The sequence below is a fragment of the Callorhinchus milii genome, unplaced genomic scaffold (assembly GCF_018977255.1).
Source record: "Callorhinchus milii isolate IMCB2004 unplaced genomic scaffold, IMCB_Cmil_1.0 Scaffold8, whole genome shotgun sequence".
Lineage (NCBI taxonomy): Eukaryota > Metazoa > Chordata > Chondrichthyes > Chimaeriformes > Callorhinchidae > Callorhinchus > Callorhinchus milii.
This window is the reverse complement of record NW_024704749.1, coordinates 1,161,726-1,185,720: the sequence shown is the minus strand read 5'-3', so window position 1 is coordinate 1,185,720 and position 23,995 is coordinate 1,161,726. Positions and strand designations below refer to the sequence as shown.

General features: G+C 45.2%; 2 protein-coding genes across 2 annotated transcripts in view; both read left to right on the top strand.

Annotated features, from left to right (window-relative positions):
• cabin1 (calcineurin binding protein 1) overlaps positions 1-5,781 on the top strand; it is a 140,909-nt gene extending 135,128 nt beyond the window's left edge. Inside the window, exons 35-36 of the mRNA XM_042337209.1 lie at positions 611-831; positions 4,897-5,781. Of these exons, the coding sequence (XP_042193143.1) occupies positions 611-831; positions 4,897-5,043 (368 nt within the window). The 3' untranslated portion in view covers positions 5,044-5,781. The remainder of the gene's footprint in view (positions 1-610; positions 832-4,896) is intronic.
• A 4,084-nt stretch (positions 5,782-9,865) lies between these two features.
• On the top strand, positions 9,866-22,518 carry LOC121849554 (T-box transcription factor TBX6-like). Its single transcript, XM_042337340.1, has 7 exons — positions 9,866-9,929; positions 10,344-10,472; positions 12,349-12,415; positions 15,903-16,170; positions 18,310-18,457; positions 20,227-20,283; positions 22,307-22,518. Exons 1-7 carry the CDS (start codon positions 9,866-9,868, stop codon positions 22,516-22,518), a joined length of 945 nt encoding a protein of 314 aa, XP_042193274.1.
• Positions 22,519-23,995: the final 1,477 nt, after the last annotated feature.

Here is a 23,995-nt window from a genome sequence, read left to right as displayed (position 1 = left end):
GTCAGTGCAGTCTGGCCAGGACTGGGGAGATCGGGGAGCGGAGTTTGGTGCGGGTGAGAATTCGGGCGGCAGAGTTTTGAATGATCTAAATTTTATGGATGGTAGTGGAGGGGAGACCGGCGAGGAGGGCATTGGAATAGTCCAGCCGAGAGTGACAAAGGCATGGACCAGGGTTTCAGCGGCTTTTGGAGAGAGGTATTGGCAGAGACCAGCGATGCGTAGGAGGTGGAAGAAAGCGGTGCTCGTGAGGGACCGGATGTGGGGGAGGAAGGATGAAGAGAAAAAACTTGAAGAGAAAAAACTTGCAAGCATATGGGGAAAGAGCGGGGGAGTGGGGCTGATTGGGTGGCTCTTCCAAAGAACCAGCACAGGCACGATGGGCCAGATGGCTCCTTCTGTGCTGCAATATTCTGATTCTCGGGTTTAGCAGATCTGCTGAAGAGCAAAGTATGTAACAGTACAGATTCCTGTTTTCTTTCCTTATTTGTTTTGGTCAACTTGGTGTCTTTGACACCTGCGGAAACCTCTCATCATGCTTAAGAGTATCGAACCAGATTGACTGTTCATAGGTATACCATTTACACCTGGAAATTTCCTTCATTCCCTACAGATTGCAATTCTGCCAACAAACTCTCTGCCAACACCCTAGTTGCCCAGTCGTGCAAGGGGGAGGGGAGTCGGATTAAGACACGCATCCCTCCGAATATGCCAAAGCTTTTCATCCCATCGACTGTGGCGAAGTTTCCACCTGAGATAACCGTCACACCACCAACTCCGACCCTGCTGTCACCCAAGGGCAGTGTGTCTGAGGAAACCAAACAAAAACTAAAGGTAGGAAAACTCTTTGCGGTTCCTCGATCCTCTGTACACCCTTTTGTCTCCTGCTCCGCCCCAGTGAGCATATCATAGATGAGGGACAGTGCAGTGCTCAAGCAATTGCAATGATGGTAACAGTGATGTGATTCAGTGTCTCCAAGAAGCCGGGTTGGTGATGAATTTTAAATTTGCCGCCTGCACACCCATGTAAGAGGTTCTCCAGGCTGCAATTCCTGATCTTCATCCAATATTTGACAAGTCTCCAACTGAGTTCATGAATTTCCCAGATCCCTTTCTCCTATTTTCTAACGGCTGATTTTTGATGTTTGCATTGGATACTGTCCCTTTTACGTCAGTAAAACATCTCAAAGCATTCATTGTAAAATGGAGTGACTGTGTATTTTGTTAGGCAAACACAGCAACCGATTTGTGCATAGTGCAAACAGCCATGAAGTGAATGATCAAATTTATTGGAGACATAGTAAAATTTATTGGGGACATAATAGTACCATAGGATACACCCACCCAAACAGGCAGACGGGACCTCAGTTTTAATATCTCATCCGAAGGCCGGTACCAACCTAAACTGTGAAATCCAAATCCCAACCTGGTGCTTTGAACCCGCAGCCTTTTGACTCCCAGGAAACAGTGGTACTAACTGAGCCAAACTGACAAACTTAATTTCAGTTAAACTTTGGACAGAATTTTCTATCATTTGGGTATCTTAATGAGCTTCCACACCCTTTAAAAAAAAACAGGTTTGAAGATTTGGCATTCCTCTGAGTAACGGCTTTATCCTCATCAAAGGCAGTGACTATGATACTGAGAAATCGCCACAAGAGATGAGCTGAAGAGGGAACTGACAATGAACTCTCGATTCTCCCAAATACAGTGGAAGCCGTTTTAACTCCAGACGTCGGGTAAATCAGACAAAAACGCCCGGCCCCGATTCATTTGTATTTTCACCTATTTTAAATAATCCGGTTAATTCAGACAAAAATCCACTTAATCCAGACAAAATGCCGGGCTGGCCGTCGCCGTGTTGACGACTCACTCGCAACTTCTGTGTCTCGAGTGGTTCCATTCAGCCACCAGTGGGGTGGAGATGGGAGGAGTCAAATTTCGACTGATTGACGGCGGACTCCAGCCATTCACAAGCGGCTGCGGACTGTCAATCAGTGAAGGGGGCATTTCGCTCACAAAATATACAGTCACTACACTTTACAGTATATCCTGTGAAGCACTTTGAAACATCTCGAAAACATGATAAGGCGCTGCATCAAATGGAAGGACTATTATTATATAAGAACTGGGAAGAAACCAAGGAGGGGGTTAGGAAGAGTTGATTGACAATCTGCAGCCTCTTGTGAATGGCTGGAGTGGGTGGAGCGCATCCATTCACAAGCGGCTCCAGGCAGCCAATCACCTTGGAGCTGACGCTAATTGGTCCCTTCTTGTCCAAAGGGACCAGCAATGGGAGGGAGGAGGTGCTGCCGCTCCTCTGCTGGGCGGGAAGAGGGAAGACGACTTTGGTTAACCTTGGACGCCACTTAAGCCGGACAAAACTCCTGGCCCCGATATGTCCGGCTTAAGCGGTTATTGCACTGTATTATTCAGGCACGACACTGTCACAACACTGAAACCAGAGTCATCTCAACTGCTTTTAATTAACGTATTGGAGGACGTCATTCAATCTGAAATCTGTGCCCCGGTGTCAGTGAGTGAATCCTGTCTGTAAACCCCATCTGGGCTGAACTCCAGTGGTATCTACATACAACAACAACAACAACAAGATTCCATTTATAAAGCGCCTTTCACGTCAGGAGGACGTCCCAAGGCGCTGCACAGTTGGGTCATGACCCGAGCAGGGGGGAAATGGTCAGGGTGAGGGGAGGGAAGGGAGGGAGCGAGGAGGGGGGAAATGGTCAGGGTGAGGTGAGGGAAGGGAGGGAGCGAGGAGGGGGAAGAGAGTCGAGAGGGGAGCTGAAGGCTCGGTCAAAGAGAAAGGTTTTGAGACCGGCCTTGAAGGAGGAAAGGGAGGAGGCAGCGAAGGCACTGGGGGATGGAGTTCCAGAGCCTGGGGGCAGAGAGGCTGAAGGCCCGACCACCGATGGTAGGGCGGTTGGGGCGGGGGACGTGGAGCAGACCAGAGCCAGAGGAACGGAGGGTACGGGCAGGTAGGTAGGGGGATAGTAGGTCGGAGAGGTAGGAGGGAGCGAGGCCGTGAATGGCCTTGTAGGTGAGGATGAGGATCTTGAAATCAATCCTCTGGGGGATGGGGAGCCAGTGGAGGCGAGCGAGGGCGAGGGTGGGAGTGATGTGGTCCCGAAGCCTGGTGCGGGACAGTACACGAGCTGCAGAGTTCTGAATGACCTGCAGCTTGTGGAGGGAGGTGGCGGGAAGGCCGGCGAGGAGAGAGTTCCCATAGTCCAGCCTTGAGGTGACAAAGGCGTGAACCAGGGTTTCAGCAGCGTGAGGGGTGAGGTAGTGCCGTAGTCTGGCGATGTTCCGGAGGTGATGGAAGGCGGTGCCAGTTGTGGTGCGGATGTGAGGGAGAAAGGACAGCTCAGGGTCGAACAAAACGCCGAGGTTCCTGACTGGCTTTGAGAGGTGGAGAGTGCAGCCTTGGATGCTGATGGTGTCAGCGCCTGAGGTGCGGAGGCGCTGACGTGAGCCAATCAGGAGGGCCTCGGTTTTTCGCACGTTGAGCTGAAGAAAGTTGTCTCTCGTCCAGGACTCGATGTCGGACAGGCAGCTGTCAGGACATCGGTGGTCGTGGAGTTGAGAGTAGAGGAGGAAAGGTAGAGTTGGGTGTCATCCGCATACATGTGGAAGTTAACTCCATGTCTGCGGATGATGTCACCGAGGGGGAGCATATAGAGGGTGAAGAGGAGGGGACCAAGGACAGAGCCCTGAGGGACACCACATGAGACAGTGCGGGGGGTGGAGGAGAAGCCATTCGTCGAGACAAAGTGAAGACGGTGAGAAAGGTACGACCTAAACCATTCAAGGACAGTGCCTTGAAGGTTGAGGTGGGAGGACAAGCGGTGGAGTAGGATAGCGTGGTCGACCGTATCGAATGCTGCCGATAGGTCGAGGAGGACGAGGAGACAGAGGGAGCCCTGGTCACAGATGGTCAGGATATCATTGGTGACCTTGACCAGGGCAGTTTCTGTGCTATGGGCAGCACGGAAACCTGACTGAAGGGGTTCGAAAAGAGAATGGGTGGAAAGGAAAGAGCGCAGTTGGGAGGCGACAACTCTTTCCAAGACCTTGGAGAGAAAGGGGAGGTTGGAGATGGGCCGGTAGCTTGATAGCTGCGACGCATCAAGGGAGGGTTTTTTCAGGGTGGGCGTGATGATGGCAGTTTTTAATGGAATGGGGACAGAGCCAGAGGAGAGGGACAGGTTGATGATGTCAGTGATATGTGGGGCAAGAAAGTGGAGCTGGGAGATAAGGAATGGAGTGGGGATGGGGTCAAGGGAGCAGGTGGTTGGTTTTAGGGATTGGATGAGTTCAGTGACAGAGGGTGGGGAAACGGGTACGAAGGTGTGTAGGGGAGGATGGTTAGGAGTCGGAGTGTGGGACATAAAAGATCAAGGCTGAACCAGGAGTACAATGGATGTTAGCAATTTTTAAAAAAGAAAGATAGATGGTCTCTGTGATACAGATTGTCTTTTATACAATTTTTTTTTCTCATTCCACCCCCCACATTGCAGCAAATGTAATAATAATAATAATCCTTGCCTTTGATATAGCACCTTATTACGTCTTTGAGACGTCTCTAAGTGAGCCAATTCCGCACAGCAGTGTCCCACAAACAGTCGTGGATTGAGCGACCATATTATTATTATTTTTTTTGAAGGAATTATTATCCCCGGAAAAGTGATCTGCCAATCGACTAACAACCTACTTACTGCTAGGTAACCAGAGGCGTGTGGAGTAAGGAAATGTGCCTAACGTTTTGCCCTAACCAGGAATTGAACTCATGTCCTCTTGCTTGCGAGGCAAGTGTTCTAACCACTGAGTTACTGGACTCCACAACAACTTTGATAGAAACAACCTTGTGCTTTCTTTCAGACTGCCATCCTGTCTTCACAATCTGCCGCCAACGTGAAGAAGGAAACCCTCTGCCAGCCAGCGTTGGAAATCCTAGAGACATCAAGTCAAGAATCATCGCTGGAGAGTGACACAGACGAGGATGAAGATGACTACATGGACATCTGATATGCCAAGGATTCTAGCTCTGCACAAGCGTGTAGCAAAACCACTGAGGACAGGCAATGTTGTTTTATAAAAAATTGGGAATACATTTTTTCTATGAGAAGATGGATATAAGTGCACAGTACTTTATATGGAGCACACTGGACCTGAGCACAGATTTTCTAACCAGCATTGGCCTTTGTAAATAATAGATGCATCACAGCAGCAACTGTAAACAATCCGACTTGCTTTTACCCTGCTCTTGCTTGATTCTTGTTTGACTTCCAAAGATGTCTCGGACCATTTTTGAAGATGAACACTGAGGATTTATAATGTTGGAATTGGTTAAGGAGTGTCCCTTTGACGGAGTTTCAGCTTTTTCAGAATTAAGATTTTGCAGGACAGAGCAAATACAGAGGGAGACGGCATTCCAGGCAACACAAACAAACATTCCACCATAGATTTTGCTTTTTTTCTGGTTTTAGTTTCTAGGTTAGCATTTGGCTGCCTCCGGTTGTGAGTTGGCTGGAGGCTGTGGGTAATTCACTCCTGCAGTATACAGACACCTTGCCACTAATTGGTTTCCAGCATTTGCTTTCGGTGTCATTATTTATATATAAAACATTCACTTTTAACATTCTTTCAATCTTAAATCTTACCTTTTAAGGTCATGTTTATCACAGACATTTCCTCCATCACCTCCAGGCTTCTGTAAATTATTTGCTTTGTTTTGTCTTTTTAAAGTAATTTCATCATATGCCAGCTGAGCCCACTTGTTATTTACTGGCCTTGAGATAGATAAGGTTTTACCAGAAAGGATCCCATTGAAGTGCATTATTTACTGCCAGATTAACCCTGATTAAACTTGGATTTGTTTCATCAGTTCAATGTCAGTTGGGGGACATCTATATTTTTTGGTCTCAGCGGTTTCCTTAACATCAGCTGCAGAAGAAGAGAAAATGGGGATTTGAGTAAGGTGCCACCTGGCTCAGTTGATCGCGCTCTCAACTCCGAGTCATAAGATTGTGGGTTCAAGCCTCACTTCGGGACTTTGAAGTCACCATCATGCTGACACTCCAATACAGAGCTGGGTTGGCATCCCATTCTTGTGGAGGTGTTGTCCTTCAGATGAGATAGTAAACAGATATCCGGTTTGCCTTTTCAGGTGGATGTTAAAGATCGCATACAGTGTTGCCTACAAAATACTGGACACAGTCACTTCACGTTCATGTGATATGCTTCAAGACATCCTCCCAACCTGAAAGCCGCAGTAACAAATGCAAAGATGATTAGTAGGATTCTATTCCCAGGCTGTTAGGATGTTTTGACAAGAAGCCGAGATTGATTTTCTCTCTGAGTCAATTCCTGGCATTCACTTATTCCTGTCTCTAAAAACACAGGCGCACACAGTATGAGTTCTACAAGCCATTTCAGCGAATGTACATCATTTTTACTTAAATAGCACCCGGTGGTGATCGATTATAACTGCACATACAGAACAGAACTGTCTGTTTTCGGGGTTTGTCTGAGATTAGCTGTATTTTGTTTTCAGCTGATTTCTGGTGAGGGGCTAAGGAGGAACCTTGGCACGTCCATACCTTGCAGATGGAATCACAGTCACTACTGGAAGGTTTTTGACTGGGGCGAACACCAGCTGGTCCTTCAGTCCTCGATTTCAATCCAGGCAACGGAGGATCAGTGCTTTTCTCTCTAAGAGCAGCTTGTGGGATGAAGAGCCCAGGTTGAGCTGTGCTGAGCTGTGCCATGTTGTTTTCTGGGAGCGACATTGTAGAATTCCCTTCAGACACAGACTTTGGTTTCAATACAATTATTCCAATTTGTAAATAACTTGGACAAAGTGCATACTGCAGAATAATACCGTTAAAATCCATCACATTCCCTCAAACAAAACCTTCTTTGGAACAAATAGGTAAAACGTTTTCAGCTGTTTGAAACTCATTCACTGCTGCACATGTACCTTCTCTCCAGTCTCACTGGAGCAGAGAGGGGAGGTGGCCAGTTGTCGAAGTTTGTCATATTTAAAATTCAAACTTTATCATTTTTAGAAATTTAGAGCCTTCATTCCTGACGCAGTGACCATCAAACTGTTTCAATACTGAATGTGGCTCATGGCTGCTGTTTTATTTATTTATTTGGTCGTTTGACTGTAATCTATGGCAGCTAAGAAACCAGTGGTGATCTACAAACAACAAACAGGTTCATCCTTGAATTTATAAAAATACCCCAAACCTTCCCATTTCAAAGAGTCTTAGGAACAGCACCTGTGCTTAATTAGATGTTACTTAAAAGCACCATTAATGGTCCTTTTTACAGAATGGCTGGAGTCTGTTCTGCTGCGTACCTATACACTGCTTTCCAGAAGAGCAGGTTTATCATAGCTGTGTCATAATCTCTACAATTTCAGTTATTTGGTACAAATATTCTGCATGGTTGAAAACTACCAGTGTTGAATTATCGAGCATCAGCCTGGCTCAGTGGGTAGCACTCTTGCCTCTGAGTCTGGAAGTTGTGGTATGATAACATGACATGTTAAGGTGTTATATCAAATACAAGGATCATTAAGGATTATTATTGACTTGCAGGAATTTTGTTGGCCTCTCTCTCCTGGCTATCGCTGATGGATTAAACTCCCCCCTCCTCCCCGGGTAAAGGGAGGAGATTCGGTCTAGATTTCTTGGTTGACTGCTAATCATAAGAATTTGCTGGCGAAAGAAGATCAAGGTCCATCTAGTTTGCCTTCCACCATCCTGGCAGTCGTTTGACATGTTGTGTCCCCAAACTATATACTGTATTATTTTCTAACAGAAATCGATCTCATTTGTTCTTGAAACAAACCACATTTTCTGCTTCCACCGCCTGTCTCCCGAGGGAGCCTGTTCCATACGTTTACTACCACCTCACTGGAGTAGTGTTTCCACAGATTTGCTGTGAATTTACCCCTCCTTCAATCGCAGGCTTTTAATCCTTTACGTTTAACGTTTCAAATAAATAAAGTGGAAAATAAATAAAACTTGCCTAACATTTAAAACGAATGAAAATGAATTTCAAATAAATAAAATCGACCAAAAAAAGAACAATAGTTCTGCATTCCCTCCGAGGCCATGCAGCTCTGGTTGATGCTCACAGGTAAATCAATCCGTGTCAGCGACATGTGGACTGGTCAAAGTTTGAAAATGCGATGTGGACGTTCAGCACAGAGAATCACAGACATGATTTCAGACGCTGCCCGACTAATACTGAATCCTGGATATGTGGTGCCAGTATATAGCTGGGGTTTACCAGTAAATCCAAGCTTCAATACAGCACAACAGGAACCCTGATGTTTTTACTTAAAGTGCTGAAATTCCAGTCGGTGTGACAGACAGGGACTTTCACGATACAGGATAATAATGAAGAAAGAAATTTCATTATAGGCCGACAGTCAATGACACTATTTGACACTGACGGAAATTACACCACTCAGCATTTACAAGGTTGATGCAAGTGCTAATGGTGAGAATTCTAGCAATACTTTCAGCCTGGAAAGTGTCTCAAGGACAATAATATAATCTTAAAGCTCTTGTTATCTTCCCAACTGTTCAGTGTAAGTGGTTGCATGTTGGGATGCCGGAGGGAGTGGGGGCTGATATGACTGGGATTGTCCCAGGTGACATTCCTATTTACCGTCAACACAAGATTCCAGCGAGACGAGACGGTAATTTGTTTTTATCACTTCTGAACAAAAAATCTTAAATCTTTGTATTGTGATTCTAAGCCGGTGGTCCAAGATTCCTACAGTTTGTATTGCGATGGTTTTATATTGTTTTCTAAGGGCTTCTGCATCCCTTGTGACTATGTATTCTGTTTTTACCAGAAACTTCCTAAACTGTGTTTTTTGCTTAGCAGCAGCAGCAAAAACAATTTTAACTGAAGCATTTGGCCTTGACTATTGAATGTTCTGTCACGGGGAATGCTTTTTTTTTGCATTTTTATATGCAATGGTTTGACTGTAAAGCTACTCTTACTCTTTCTGTAAAAAAACATCTGTTACAGTGTTCGCATGAGATACTACAGGCTGATGGCAGCTACAAATAAACAAACTAAACCCAAAAATTGCTAGGCTTCCTTTTACGCTGTTTGAGACCTCAATCTCACCAATCCTCACAAGGCTCCAATGGCTCCCCATCTCCAAAAGGATCAATTTCACGGTTTTCACACGCACCTCCCTACCTCTATGACCTGCTCATACCCCACTCCACCAGCCATCCTCTTCACTCAGTGGACACAGCCATGCTGTGCGTCCCTCAAGCCCTCCACCATCTGTGACCCTGTTTATCCCCTTCCATTCTTCCCTCAATTCAAAGCTCAACATGAATCTATGTATTCCTCAGCACGGTGACTTTCTTGCAAGCGTCAAGTTGGCTCATTTGTCAGTACGGTTGCCATTGGGTCAGAAAATTGTGGAATGAAGCCTGAGTTTAAAGGCTGACACTTCAGTTGAATATTGGGGTAGCACTGTGTTGCCACCTTTCAGTTAAGAAGTAAAACTGAGGACCCATTTGTCTATTTATGGTTTATATTAAAGATTCCAAAATGGTCGTTAGGACAAAAAAAATGTTTCTGCCAATGTCCTGACCCAACAATTGTAATTAATTGGACAGAGAACTTAGGTGGTTTTTGAGATTTTGCTGGTGGAAAAATAACTGCTGCAATCAACACAGTAATCCCTCGTGAAGCGCTTTGAGTTTCAATGTGCTAAAGACACAATAAAACTGCATGGTCTATCTGCAGTCAAAGTACTGCACCAAATCTCAGCGTAAAGATAGCATCTGTTGGCTCTAGTGTAATGGATTGTCCTTTATTGTTAGACAGTGCTTTCGAATGTGAGATGATGGATAAGATATTAAAGGGTAAGTTGATGGCCATAAAACCAAAGAGAGGAAAGAGTTTGAGAAGTTTAAAAAAACACAGACTCAGCAGTTGATGAATCTCCATCTCAGGAGTGGAGAAGCAACAAAATCTGACCAGTTTCAGTCAATATTTGCTAACAGCCGTTTTATAGATGTCATTATTCTCACTTTAAGTAGCTTTTGACATTGAATGGTCAATGCGGTATATGAAAAAGCAGCTTTTATGCCTCTCTGTTTGGTTTGTATGTGTGAAGAGTGTGTGGAGGTGTCAACCTTGGCTCCAGTATTCTCCTGGGTTTCAGGTTGTGTTCAGTCCCAGCCACAACCTACAATGTGTGAGAGGGTGGCCATCAGAATTTGTCCTCGGCATAAATAGGGCAGTTCTGTGCCTCTGGCTGCACTTGCTCACATCAGATGGAGCGCTGGACTGCTCTCAGGAACATGTCGAGTCCAATCTCTACAGGGGCAACAGGAGCGGAGAGGTCAGTCTGGGATCTGCTGAATCCAACCCCTGTGGCTACAGCCAGCACCTGCAGTTGAAAGGTAGGATGGTGCCGATTGCTAATTGACCTTCAGCCACTCACAGACTCTTTATACATAATGTGGGCTGGACCCAGATTGGATCCCAATAAGGCACGCTATAGCTGGTTAAAGATGGAGCAACGTGGTTACAGTATGGCATAACAGTCCTGTAGCTCAGTGGTTAGAGGGCCTGGGTTCATTTCCCGTCAGGGCGAAACATTGGACAAGTTTCCTTACTCCACACATTTCTGTTTACCAAGCAGTAAGTAGGAACTGGGTTGTTAGTCGATTGGCGGATCGCTTTTCCAGGGATAATAATTCCTTCAAAAAAAAATTTGGTCACTCAATCCACGACTGTGTGTAGGACGCTGCTGTGCACAATTATCTACTCGTTTCACCCAGAAAATATACAGTCAATTCACTTCACAGTATATTCTGTAAAGCGCTTTGAGATGTCTCGAAGATGTGATGAGGCGCTTTATCAAATGCACGGATTATTATTATTAACAGAGACCATTTATAAGGCGAAAGAGGAGAATCTTGTGTTCCAGCAAGCTTCACAGATATGCAAGTGCCTACAGGGAGGTTTAGTGAATGCAGGAATGTACACAGGTATATGATAATGATGCTAACATGTGACAGCAGCTAAAGGTGCATTATTAGCCAGCTTTGCCGACCTCAAACAGTAAAGCCAGTGTCTTCACTCAATGCACCATTTTCCAAGACTGAGGCCTAGTTGATAGCTTGCTAAGGTACTTAAGGTACTTAAGGTACTTAGAGAACAAAACCTGTGGCACCAACTGGTCAGATGTGGGTACAGAGTTTGGTCCAGGTCAGTATTTGAGCAGCAGAATTTTGAAATTATTCAAATATGGGGAGAAATTATTTCCACTGGTCGGTGAGACAGTAAATAGAATGCAGTAGACGAGAGTAAAGGATGGGGTAGTGAGAAATGTTTTCATGCACAGAGTAGTTAGGATATAGGATGCCCGGCTGGGACCGGTGGTTGAGGCAGAATCCTTATTGGCTTTCAAAAAGGAACTAGACAGAAAACTTAAAGGCGTGGGGAAAGGTGGGGTAAGTGGGATTGAGAGGATTGCTCTTGAGGGAGCTGGTACAGATATGAGAGACCAAATGGCCTTCTTCTGTGATGTAAGTGTCAGTGTTTTCTAGGTTCTATCCCTTAAACCCTTAAAAATTCCCATTCCAATTTGAGGAAAGTTGAGGTGGAATCAGTTTCATGTTATTCCATGTTATTATTCACCAACCATGAGGTGAATAGCAGACATCTGAGGGAGGTGTGGGAAGAGACCTGGGATTCTATCAAAAAAACTACTCTACACCAAAAACATTTACATTAGAATCCATTAGAATATACAGCACAGAAATAGGCCAATACTGGCCCAACTGGCTGGTGTTTATGCTCTGCACGAGCCTCCTCCTGCCCTTCCTCAACTAAGCCTCAAGCAGAACCTTCTATTCCTCAACTACTCCTTGCGGTAGCATGTTCCACATTCCCACTGCTCTCTGTGTGAAGACATTTCTTCTAACTTCCCTATTTGATCTATTTGTGACTATTTTATATTGATGGCCTCTGGTTTTGGTCTCCCCCACAAGTGGAAACATCTTCCTTATGTTGACCTTTCATCATTTTAAAGACCTCTATCAGGTCACCCCTTACCCTCCTCTTTTCAAGAGAAAAGAGTCCAAGTATGTTCAGCCTTTCCTGATAGGTATAACCTCTCAGCTCTGGGATCATCCTTGAGAATCTCCTTTGCACCCTCTCCAGTGCTTCTACATTCCTTCTGTAATATGGGGACCAGAACTAAGTGTGGTCTAACCAAGGTTCTGTAGAAATTCACCAGAACTTCCCTTTTTTTCATTTCTATCCCTCTAGAAATGAACCCAATGCCTGGATTGCCTTTTATGGCCTTTTATGACTTCCTTATTCCTTCTACCAAAATGTACCACCTCACACCCTTCTACATTCAAATGCGTTTGCCATTTAAATGCCCACTCAGCAAGTTTATTAATGTCTTGCTGTAATTTGTTGCCGTCCTCTATATTAACTACTGCCCAAAATTTGGTGTCGTCCGCAAATTTTGAAATTGTCCTGCTGATTCCCGAGACCAAATCATTAATGTATATTGTATATGTATATTGTGAACAACAGTGGGTCCCAATACCGATCCTTGTGGAACACGACTGCCCACCCCCTGCCAGTCTGAGTAGCTGCCCTTTACCCTACTCTCTGTTTGTAGCAGATTGCTATCCATTCTGCTATTTTGCCCCGGACTCCACCTGCTCTGAGCTTATTCATTAGTCTATTATGTGGTACCTTATCGAACACCTTTTGGAAATCTAAATATATTACATATACCACATTCCCCTTGTCTACTCTCTCTGTTACCCCTTCAAAGAATTCAATGAGGTTGGTCAACCTCTTTTTGAAATCCGTGCTGTCTATACTTTATTATGTTTTCCATTTCTAGATGTTTTTCTATGACCTCCTTCAGTAAGGATTCCATCACCTTTCCAACCCCCGATGTCAAGCTGACAGGTCTATCTGCTATTTCTCTTTTTTTGACCTGGTTTCTACCCACTCCCTCCACTTCATAGAATCGGCCCATCGTGTCTGTGTCGGCTCTTTGCAAAGAGCTTCCAAATCAACCCCACTCCCCCGCTCTCTCCCCATAGCCCTGATCAACCCCACTCCCCCGCTCTCTCCCCATAGCCCTGATCAACCCCACTCCCCGCTCTCTCCCCATAGCCCTGATCAACCCCACTCCCCCGCTCTCTCCCCATAGCCCTGATCAACCCCACTCCCCCGCTCTCTCCCCACAGCCCTGATCAACCCCACTCCCCCACTCTCTCCCCATAGCCCTGATCAACCCCACTCCCCCGCTCTCTCCCCATAACCCTGATCAACCCCATTCCCCCGCTCTCCCCATAGCCCTGATCAACCCCACTCTCCTGCTCTCTCCTCATAGCCCTGATCAACCCCACTCCCCCGCTCTCTCCTCATAGCCCTGCAAACTTGTTCTCTCCAAATAATTATCTACTTCTCTCTTAAAAGTTGTTATCAAATCAGCTTTCACCGGCCTTTCAGGCACTTGCTGGCTCTGGCCTCCTGCTTGTCCCTCGTCCCCTCCCCTCCACTATCGGCGGCCATGCTTTCAGCTACTACTCCCCGAAGCTTTGGAACGCTCTCCCAATCCCTCTGCCTTGCCCCCTCCTTCCCCCCTTTTGGATCACAATGAAGACTTTCCTCTTCAATTGTGCGTACGGTCACCTCCTCCTCCCAGCTTGGGTCAGGCGCTGCCACTGTGAAGCGCTCTGAGACGCTGCCCCGGGTGAAGGGCGCTGTATCAATGCAAGTTGTTGTTGCTTTTCTCCATTTATATGAATGATTCTGATATAAGACAAAACAATAGGGAAAGTAACCAACTTCAAGGAGTCCTGTAGGTAAGTCGTTAGAGCACTCGCCTCGCAAGCAGGAGACATGGGTTCGATTTCTGGCAGGTCAGGGCGAAACCTTGGGCAAGTTTCCTTGCTCCACACACCTAAAAAAAAAACAATAATAAATTGGTCACTTCAATCCACGACTGTTTGTGGGACGCTGCTGTGTGCAATTGGCTCCCAGGTTTCGCCCACAAACATACAATGAATTTACTTTACAGTATATCCTGTGAAGCGCTTTGAGACGTCTCGAAGACGTGATAAGGCGCTGTATCAAATGCAAGGATTATTATTATAGCTGAAGATATTGTCAGCAATGTTGTAAAGGGGACATAGAGTAGTTGATTGGGCAGAGAAATGGCAAATGAACTGTGATGTGGACAAATGTGATGTTATACATTTTGGGAGGAAAAATAAGGAGAGCAAATACATGCTAGGTAATAAAAATATAATAAAAAGGGAAGCGCAGAGGGATCTAGGGGTTAACAGCCATAAATTCTTAGAGGTAAGAAGGCAGATGACAAAGCTGTCAAAAAAGCTAATGGAATCCTAAGTTTCAGACAATATAAAACCAAAGCGGTAAGGCTAAATTTAAATAAATCGTTAGACCACAGTTAGAATACTGTGTCCGATATTGGTCACCCACTTCAGGAAAGACGTCAAGTCCACAGAGGAGGATGCAGAGGACACACGGGGCATGAGTGGTTTGGACAATGAGCTGAGGCTGTTGGACCACTGCTTTATTTTGGGGGATTGTTGGTCGATTGTTGGTAGCTCTGAGATGCTATGTTGTTGTTATTATTATAAGACATTATATTATAAGATACGGCTCAGGAACCCTATCCCCCAGTGCCTTCGCCGCTTCCTCCCTTTCCTCCTTCAAGACCTTTCTCTTTGACCGAGCCTTCAACTCCCCTCTCGACTCTCTACCCCCTCCTCGCTCCCTCCCTTCCCTCCCCTCACCCTGACCATTTCCCCAATGCTCGGGTCCCGACCCAACTGTCCAGCGCCTTGGGACGTCCTCCCGACGTGAAAGGTGCTCTATAAATGGAATCTTGTTGTTGTTGTGTTGTTGTTGTTGTTGTCAGGACCCTGAACTCCCTCCCTTTTTGAATCGCGCCATGGGATCTTTAATGTCCACCTGGACAGGCAGACGGGACCCCGGTTTAACATTTCATCTAAAGGACAGCACCTCCAAAAATGCAACCCCTCCCCAGCGTTGCATTGAAGCATCAGCTCAGACTATACGGGTCCATTGTGTTTGGCCACAAAATATATAGTTACAGTCGATAGACTGTGAAGCGTTCTGAAGTGTCTCAATGACATAATAAGGCACTGCAATAAAATGCAAGGATTATTATAAGGTAAAATGGTGAAGTTAGGAGAAATTTTTACATACAGAGTTGTTAGGATATGAAATGCTTTGCCGGGGGCGGGGGTTGGGGTAAAATTGATATAAGCTTTGAAAAGGGAACTACTGTAGATAGATAACTAAAAAGGAGTAAACTACAACAACAACGATAACCAACAAATTAATTGGTAAAGTGCCTTTCACGTCGGGAGGACGTCCCAAGGGACGGGACAATCGGGGATTTGGACCCGAGCTGGGGGTTGGGATCAGGAGGTTAGGAGGGTGGGGGTAGGAGGGTGGCCGAAGGGGAAAGGGCAGGTAAATGGGATTGTGGCTAGCGTTTCACAAGCTGTCCTGTAAAGGTCATTCCACCAGGCACCCTGAGCAAACATCAGAAATCAAAACTATACTTAGCCTGACAGCCCTGAAAAACAGCGAGTGGAAGTCACGTCACCTCATGAGATCCAGTCGTTGGTTCAGGCAGGAGATTTTAAAATGGCATCTCCACACCTGGTTAATAACTTCAGGTGTGAAGAAAAACAAAACAACTACAGCACTAGTGAGTGTATTGCTGGACCAGCTGACGGTCTGGGCTGCTTTGTGATCATTTCAAGGTTTAATTTTGTCTTCCTTCCTGACAGACGGATATTCCCTCAGTGCAAAGTGAGCGTGTCAGGCCTGGCTCCTCACTCTCAATACTCCCTGCTGATGGACATCGTTTCTGTGGACAACATCCGCTACAAATGGCAGTGCAAGCTGTGGAAAACAGGAAACAGAGCTGAACCCGGTCCTCCCAGGTGCTTCTGCATCCATCACGATTCTCCCAGCTCTGGGGAGGTCTGGATGGGACATCCCGTTTCCTTCCACAAAATCAAACTCACCAACAATACACTCGATCGCCACGGACACGTGAGATTCCCACACGTATTTAGTGTTACCTCTCGGGCTTTGCATGCATCAAATTGTGTCAAGTTTACTTGGTCCAACTCCATGCCAAAGGTTACAGTGGAGAATCACTAGGATGATGCTGGGAACCAGATGCAATATTTATGTGGAGAGGCTTGAAAAGCTATCACAACAACAACGATAACTTGCATTGATGTAGCGCCCTCCATGCCAGGCAGCGTCTCAGGGCGCTTAAACAGTGCTCGGCAGCAGTGAGTAAGACAATCCAGCTGCTGGGTTGTATTAAAAGGGCAATATTGAGCTGAAATAGTGGGATAATCCTGTCACTGTATATATCACTGGTGCGACCACACTTGGAATATTGTGTGCAATTCTGGTCACCGCAATATAAAGAGGATATTGCAGCGATGGAGGGACTGGACAATGAGGAACGATAAGGTAAACTGGGAACGTTCACACTGGTTGAGGAGTGATATGATTACGGTCTTCAAGATTCTGAAGAGAATAGATAATGTAGACCCTAATAAGCTGTTTTATCTTATACTGAATAGTAGAACCAGAGGACACGGCCTGCGATTGAAGGGTTAAAAATTGTTCCAATGAGCGAGTAGTAAATGTATGGAACAGGCTCCCTAGGGAGACAGACGGTGGAAGCAGAAAATGTTGTTTGATTCAAGAACAAATTAGATAGATTTCTGTTAGAAAATAATACCTGAGGAAACAGCATATAGTTTGGGACACGACATGTCAAGCGACTGCCAGAATGGTGGAAGGAGAGTTAGATGGACCTCGGTCTTCTTTCGCCAGCAAATTCTTATGTTCTTATGATAAGCAGTTAGCCAGGAAATCCGGACCGGATCTACCCTCTTTAGCTAGGGGTTTAAATTGGCCTCAGCCTTCCCAGGGGGTAGAGAGGGGAAAACCAGGCAGCTCCCAGTTCCTCTGGAGTCGTGTAGCTCAGTGGTTAGAGCACTCGTCTCACAAGTGAGAGGACCTGGGTTTGATTTCCGGGCAGGGTGAAACGATGGGCAAGCTTCCCTACTCCACACGGCTCTGTTTATCAGCAGTAAGTAGGAACACGGTTATAAGTCGATTGGCGGATTGCTTTTCTGGGGGTACCAATCCCTTAATAATAATAATTTGGTCACTCAATCCATGACTGTGTGTGGGACACTGCTGTGTGCAATTGGCTGCCATTTTTCGCCCCCAAAATCACAGTCAATTCACTTTACAGTATATTCTGGTAAACGCTTTGAGACGTCTCGATGACGTGATAAGGCGCTGCATCAAATGTAAGGATTATTATTATTATTGTTTGGGTGAGGAGAGATCAGACTTGACTGAGGGGCAGCCCAGTCACTGGGGGCAGGAATTCTTACTACTTAAGTCTTGATAAGCTCTCCGGGACGCTACCTGCGTGAAGGGTGCTATATAAATTCAAGTAGTAGTTGTTGTTAACCCTGCAAGCCAAAGCCCTAATGGGTAGGGTGGTCCCAGCTGGACAAGCAGTGGGACGTTTGCCAGCCAGTGGCAAGCAATGTGGCTTTAGTTAGTTAGACTCCAGACAGGTGGAAATTTCCCTACGTGAGTGGCATACATATGTGGAACTCTGTTTGATTTGGATACTCTTTAAGTATGGTGATGGGTTTCAGCAGGTATCAGACAACCCGGCTGAACATAAAAAGGAACCAGGAGCAGAAGATTTGCCAACAGCTAGAAAAATGAGAAGAGAAAATTAAATTTTCTTTCAATTTAATTGAATTTAATTTCACTAAAATTTAATTTTGTTTCACCCACAAGAGCTTTGAGCGGTCTCAAAATGACTTGATAAGGCGCTACATCAAATGCAAGAATTATTATTATTATAAAATTAAAATAAAGCAATGTTCAGACTGTTTTCATTGAAACAGGGAAGATTAATGGGGGGGGTGGGTAATTGAATTTAAACACTCTGAGACGCTACTTTGCATGAGAAACGCTCTCTATGTATAAATGCTTGTTGTTGCTGTAATGCAGGGATTTCAATTATAAATGGTTTTGGTAAGGAAGGCCTAGTGAGGGCACTAATATGGACACAAGGGCTCCAATGGATTCATTTTATGCTATAAACATTCTAACAAACGGGAAACCTTGCTCTTTCAGATCATTTTGCATTCGATGCACAAGTATCAGCCCCGGTTTCACATTGTTGAGACAAATAACCAGTACAGTCTCTGCTGGAACGGTTTTGCCATCTTTGTGTTCCCCGAGAAGGTGTTTATCACAGTTTATCAAGGTAAGCCATCCTCCAGTGCCACAGCTGTTTGCTGTTCCTGAGGACCATTCACCTGAAACAATTGGTTAAACTGTGTTTTACATCGTGGAGTCCTGTAGCTTAGTAGTTAGAACACTCGCCACACAAGTTAGATTCCCGGGCAGGGCGAAACCTTAGGCTAGTTTCCTTACTCCACACACCCCTGTTTACCGAGCAGTAAGTAGGAACCCGGTTGCTAGTAGATTGGCAGATCACTTTCCTTTCAAAAAAAATTGGTCATTCAATCCACAACTGTTTGTGGGACACTGCCTTGTGCGATTGGCTGCCACGTTTCATCCACAAAATACACAGTCACTCCACTTTACAGTATCTTCAGTGAAGCGCTTTGAGATGACTCAATAAGGCTCTATATCAAATGCGAGGATTATTATTATTATTCCATTGACAGTAAAGACTTACTACCATATAAAACACACATGAGAATCATACCAAATAACTTTTTTGTTCTCAGTGCAAATTTGAACAGCAAAATTACAAACAAATGAAGTATGTACCAGGGGCTGAGGTTTGGGGAGTGATAGGTTGGCAGCGTCTGGTGCAGGAAAGGACAATGTGTTGCAGAGCTCCCGATAGTTTGCAAGTTATCAAGGGAAAATCTGAGGAGTCTGGCAAGCAGATCATTGGGGTAGTCTCCATCCCACAATCCCTTTGCCCCCTCCCTCACCTCCCTCGCCTCCTTCAAAGCACGTCTCAAGACCCTCCTCTTCAACCATGCATTCGGCCACCCTCTACCCCTACCCTCTACCCACCCTGATCCCAATAATGATAATGATTTAGATGTAGGGTTTGAAGTTGGGAATCAAACAAGAGACTGAGGTTTGACACTGCTCTGTAGGTTAAGCCGCTGAGGTTTGAAGGCACTGGCAAAATGCTCCGTCTCCTCAGCATGGAACCGAAGAAAGTTAGAGTTCATCTGGACTTGATGTCTAACAGGCAGTTGGTCAGTACAGAGTCTTGGAGTTAAGGGTAGAGGCAGAGACAGAGGATGGAGAAGATGAGTGGTGAGATCCAGGGGTTCAAATTCATAAATCATTGAACTCTGATTCTCAGGTGAAGCAAAACAGTCAATCAACAACAAGACATTTATTACAAGGAGTCTGGAATAGAAACATATCACACCAGTTATATACAGCACTGGACTCATTTGGACTGTACTCTGCAGTTTTGGACACAGTCTTAGGAACCCTTGGAGGGTGCCCAGTGACTCCTCACTAGATTCCTAGACTGAAATGGTTTAGCTATGATGAGAGACTGAGAGATTAAGGGATGATTTGAATGCCGGAATTTAAAATAATGATATGAATTGACTGAATATTGGACTGCTCTTCCTTCTGGTATAGAGATCATTGGAATTGGATATAACAGTTAGAACCAAGGTCGAGAAGCATTTCTTCAAACAGAGAGTTATGACCGTGTGGAATCCACCACCAGAAAGTGGTGGTGGAATCCAAAGCGATGTTTAAAAGACAGATAGACACAGATACTGTATTTGGGAAGAGGGGGTATTCAGGAATATGGCGAAGATTTGTCAAGATACACTAGTGTCACACAGGCTCAATGGGCTGAATCTCCTCCTGTTTCTGTTGCTTATGTTGCTATGATTTTAAAAGATTTTCTAGCCTTGATTTAAATTATTATTAATATTTCTATCACACCGCTAGACAGAAAACAAGAAAACTTTAAATTCCTCCAAATCACTGCAGTTAAACAATCCACACTCAACTAACCAATGTTCTTTTTCTTAGAGGTTACTCAGCTGAAGATAGACAAAAACCCCTTTGCTAAGGGTTTCAGGATAAATGGTGTGAAGCACAAAATGCAAGTACCAGTTTTTCAGAGAGAAATGGAGCCAGGGTTATACTGACCACTGCAATCTGGAAATGAGCCCTCCTAGAGAGTCATCCATGGCTGTTTGTGGGACGCTACTGTGCGCAATTGGCTGCCTTGTTTCGCCCTCAAAATATACAGTCAATTCACTTTACAGTATATTCTGTGATAATGCAGGGGTTATTATTGTCATTGAATGTGTGTTTGCATATCAGACAAGACAGATGAGACAGGCAGGTTGCAATGTTGATGGGGCCGTGCCCAGCTTTTGCAGAGAAAGATGGGAAAAGTGGAGGGAGAAATGATGAAAAAGAAGAATATTTTAACTGCTTGAGATGGTAACGCTTTTCCCTTCGGGTACCGGGGGCGCAGTCAGCAGCCCACCCTCTCAATGGAAATATTTCTCCTCCTTTCAGGGAGGGACAAGCATGGACCCAGCAATGTACCAAATGCTCATGTGTTGAGGAGACAGAAGGCGACTTCAGTAAAGGTAGCTGGTGATTCTTTCTACAGGGGCTGTTGGAGTCTTTCTACATTAAGTGGGGAGGTGGCTCTATTGACTCTCTGTCTCCAAACAGATTGACTTCAAGATCCTCATCCTCACCTATCAATTCCTTTCACGTCTAGCAGCTCCCTATCTCTTTGACTCGCATGCACCTATGGCCACTTCCTCTGCCCCATTCTCTTTTTCTCAGTGTCCAACCCCACAATAAAGTGCAGGATATAAAGGCAAGTTGTTGCTCTAAATGTGGAATCGTACACGATTGCTTCTTACCTGCTCTGATCTTCCCCCCTGGACACCCCTTTGCTGCCCAGTGCCATGTGTGTTGCTCAAATTGCCCTGAGTCAGCATCTTTAGAAGCATGAAATGTACAGCACAGGAGTCCGTTCCATTGACCCTGACTGCTGTCTCTGAGTGACTCTAAAGGAACTATCCATTTAGTCCCATTCTTCTGCCTTTTTCTAATCTGTCCTTTTATTTAATTCCAGTTTAAAGCTAATATATATACTGTTTTTAGAGCTAATATATAGAATATACACCCCCCCCCACACACACACACACCTCTAATTACCCAGCAGTAAGTAGGAAGCTGGTTGTTAGTCAATTGGTGGATCACTTTTCCGGGGAAAATAACCCCTTCAAAATAAAATAATAATAATTTGGTCACTCAGTCCATGACTGTTTGTGGGACTCTGCTGTGTGCGATTGTCTGCTGCGTTTCTCCCACAAACTACACAACCACTCTACTTTACAGCAAGTGATGCGCTTTGAGACGTCTCAACGAAACGATAAGAGACTATATCAAATACAAGGATTATTATTATTAGAATAGTCGTAGAGCTGACCCCTGGCTTTAAAGACTGTTTAAATCCCTGCAGTGTGAAATCAGCAGTTTGTCCTTACTGTTTGCCTGGTTCAGTTGGGAGCGCTTTTGTCACCAGGGGCCTGGAAAGACCTGCTGAGTGGAGGGAGCAGACAAGATTAAAGCTGGGATTTACTGTAGTTTTGAAATGTTTAAAAATGTAAAAGCTCCCTAATGATATCAATTGCCGCCGGTGTGTCTCCAAACCAATCTGAGATTTCCAATGCATTCTACCCACACATGGAAATCCCAGAGATAGATTGTTGGATTGGAATGTGCTCTTTCTCCCTCGAGAGACACATCCTGCTTACCTAATTGCGGAAAGTATTAGGCGCAGGTTGGCAACAGCCAAGACTTGGGGACCCCAGAGTGTGTGTTGGGGGTAACTGCTGGAGTCTAACCAGCTAAAACCACACAGCTTGCCATTGATATTGTCTAGCAAGCTTTCTCGCTGCTTATCCGGCTAGGACCACCCTATCCGTTAGGGCTTTGGTTGTTTGCAAGGTTAACAGGAGTTGAATGGGAGGACTCCCTGCCCCCAGTAACTGGTCTGCCCTTTTAGGTCCTGCCGTCGAGCCAGGCTGTCTGCACCGATTGCTCCTGTTCTCTGCTAATAAATGTTGGTATCCTTCAGTCTGCAAGCAGCGAAAGCAGGCAGGTCTGGGGGAGGCTGGGGTGAGCAGGACCAGTCTAGGTTATGTCATTCGGCACGAAGCAACATCTAGCGTTGTTAATCCTTACCCCATAAAAACAGAGACCAGGGGAAAGGCCTCCTTCATACAGAGAAACAGGACTCAGCGTCTACTTGCCAAGGAAGAGACACAGGCACCAGTAACCCACAAGTGAGCAGCTGTTACTTTAAATTAATCTCATCCTGTTTTTGTTTTATGTCCAGGAACATTTCCACATCATATAAGAATCGTAGAATATTACAGCACAGGAGGAGGCTGTTCGGCCCATCGTGCCTGTGCAGGCTCTTTGGAAAAGCTTTCTGGCAGTTTTTTATCTTTGAATTTTATCCCTTATTTTTTTTCCTCAATAATAATAATAATGATAATCCTTGCAGCGCCTTATCATGTCTTTGAGATGTCTCAAAGCGCTTCACATACTGTAAAGTGAATTGACTGTTTGTGGGAAAAACGCAGCAACTAATTTCGCACAGCAGCGTCCCCACAAACAGTCGTGGATTGAGTGACCACATTTTTTTAAACATTTTTTGAAAGGATTATTAACCTCGGAAAAGCGATCCACCAATTGACGAAGATCCAGCTTCCTACTCATTGCTGGGTAAACAGAGGCGTGTGGAGTAAAGAAACTTACCCAACATTTCACCCTGCCCAGGAATCAAACCCAGGTCCTCTCGCTTGCGAGGCGAGTGCTCTAACCACTGAGCTACAGGACTCCAATACCCTTATTTCTTTAGTATTATTTGTTTCCCTTTTAAAAACCTGAATTGATTCTGCACCATTGTATTTCTGGCCCATGCCTTCTCTATGCTCCCAGCCCTCTGTGTGCAGAATGTTTAAGAAAGACTTCATGGCTGTACAATTGCATTTCGTATATTATGACATTGGCTGTTCAGGGGGTTGACTAAAAATATCATTTGTTTTCTTGCGCAAGTAATTTTCCAGCCATCGAAAACACTCCTACACAAACGGACTGCGGGAGTGCCCTGGAGACAGCTTCAAATGAGAGCACATCCAGACAGCCATCGCTTCTCAACAGCTGGAACAGAACCAGTGCTGGAGAGGACTACCTCCCCCAGGAACCAGACAGATGATCCTCCATTGTATTTGCAGCAGATCCCCCGGAGACGAGTGAGATTTTTGGCCCACCCTTGAGCAATAGTGGTTGTGGACAAGCCGATTTGGGCTGGGTGTGGATTTTGGAGGATTCCATGGCTAGAGATTTATCTCTGGTTAATACATACCATTCCCCGAATGAGAGGAGCCCTGTGGTAGGTCAGAATGCTTACGACTCGCGGTTGACTGTAGCCACTCAGTTCAGATATCCGAAATGCGGCAGCCAATTGCACACAGCGGTGTCTCACAAACAGTCGTGAATTGAGTGAACAAATTATTATTATTATTCAGGGATTATTACCCTCGGAAAGCGATCCGCCAATCAACTAACAAGTGGGTTCCTACTTACTGCTAAATAAACAGAGACGTGTGTGTGGAGTAAGGAAACATACCTAAGGTTTCGCCCTGACTGGCCGGGAATCGAACCAAGGTCCTCTCGCTTGTGAGCGCTCTAACCACTCTGCTAACCATATTTCTGTAGGAAAGACAAACCACGTCAGGAGAATAAAGGCATTGACTCT

Bases quoted from the DNA above. Each gene is read 5' to 3' on its own strand.
- LOC121849554 (XM_042337340.1), top strand. From the start codon at position 9,866: ATGGATTGTCCTTTATTGTTAGACAGTGCTTTCGAATGTGAGATGATG. The intron at 10,473-12,348 runs GTAGGATGGTGC...CTATCCCTCTAG, and splicing joins CCAGCACCTGCAGTTGAAAG to AAATGAACCCAATGCCTGGA. The intron at 12,416-15,902 runs GTACCACCTCAC...CCTTCCTGACAG, and splicing joins CTTATTCCTTCTACCAAAAT to ACGGATATTCCCTCAGTGCA.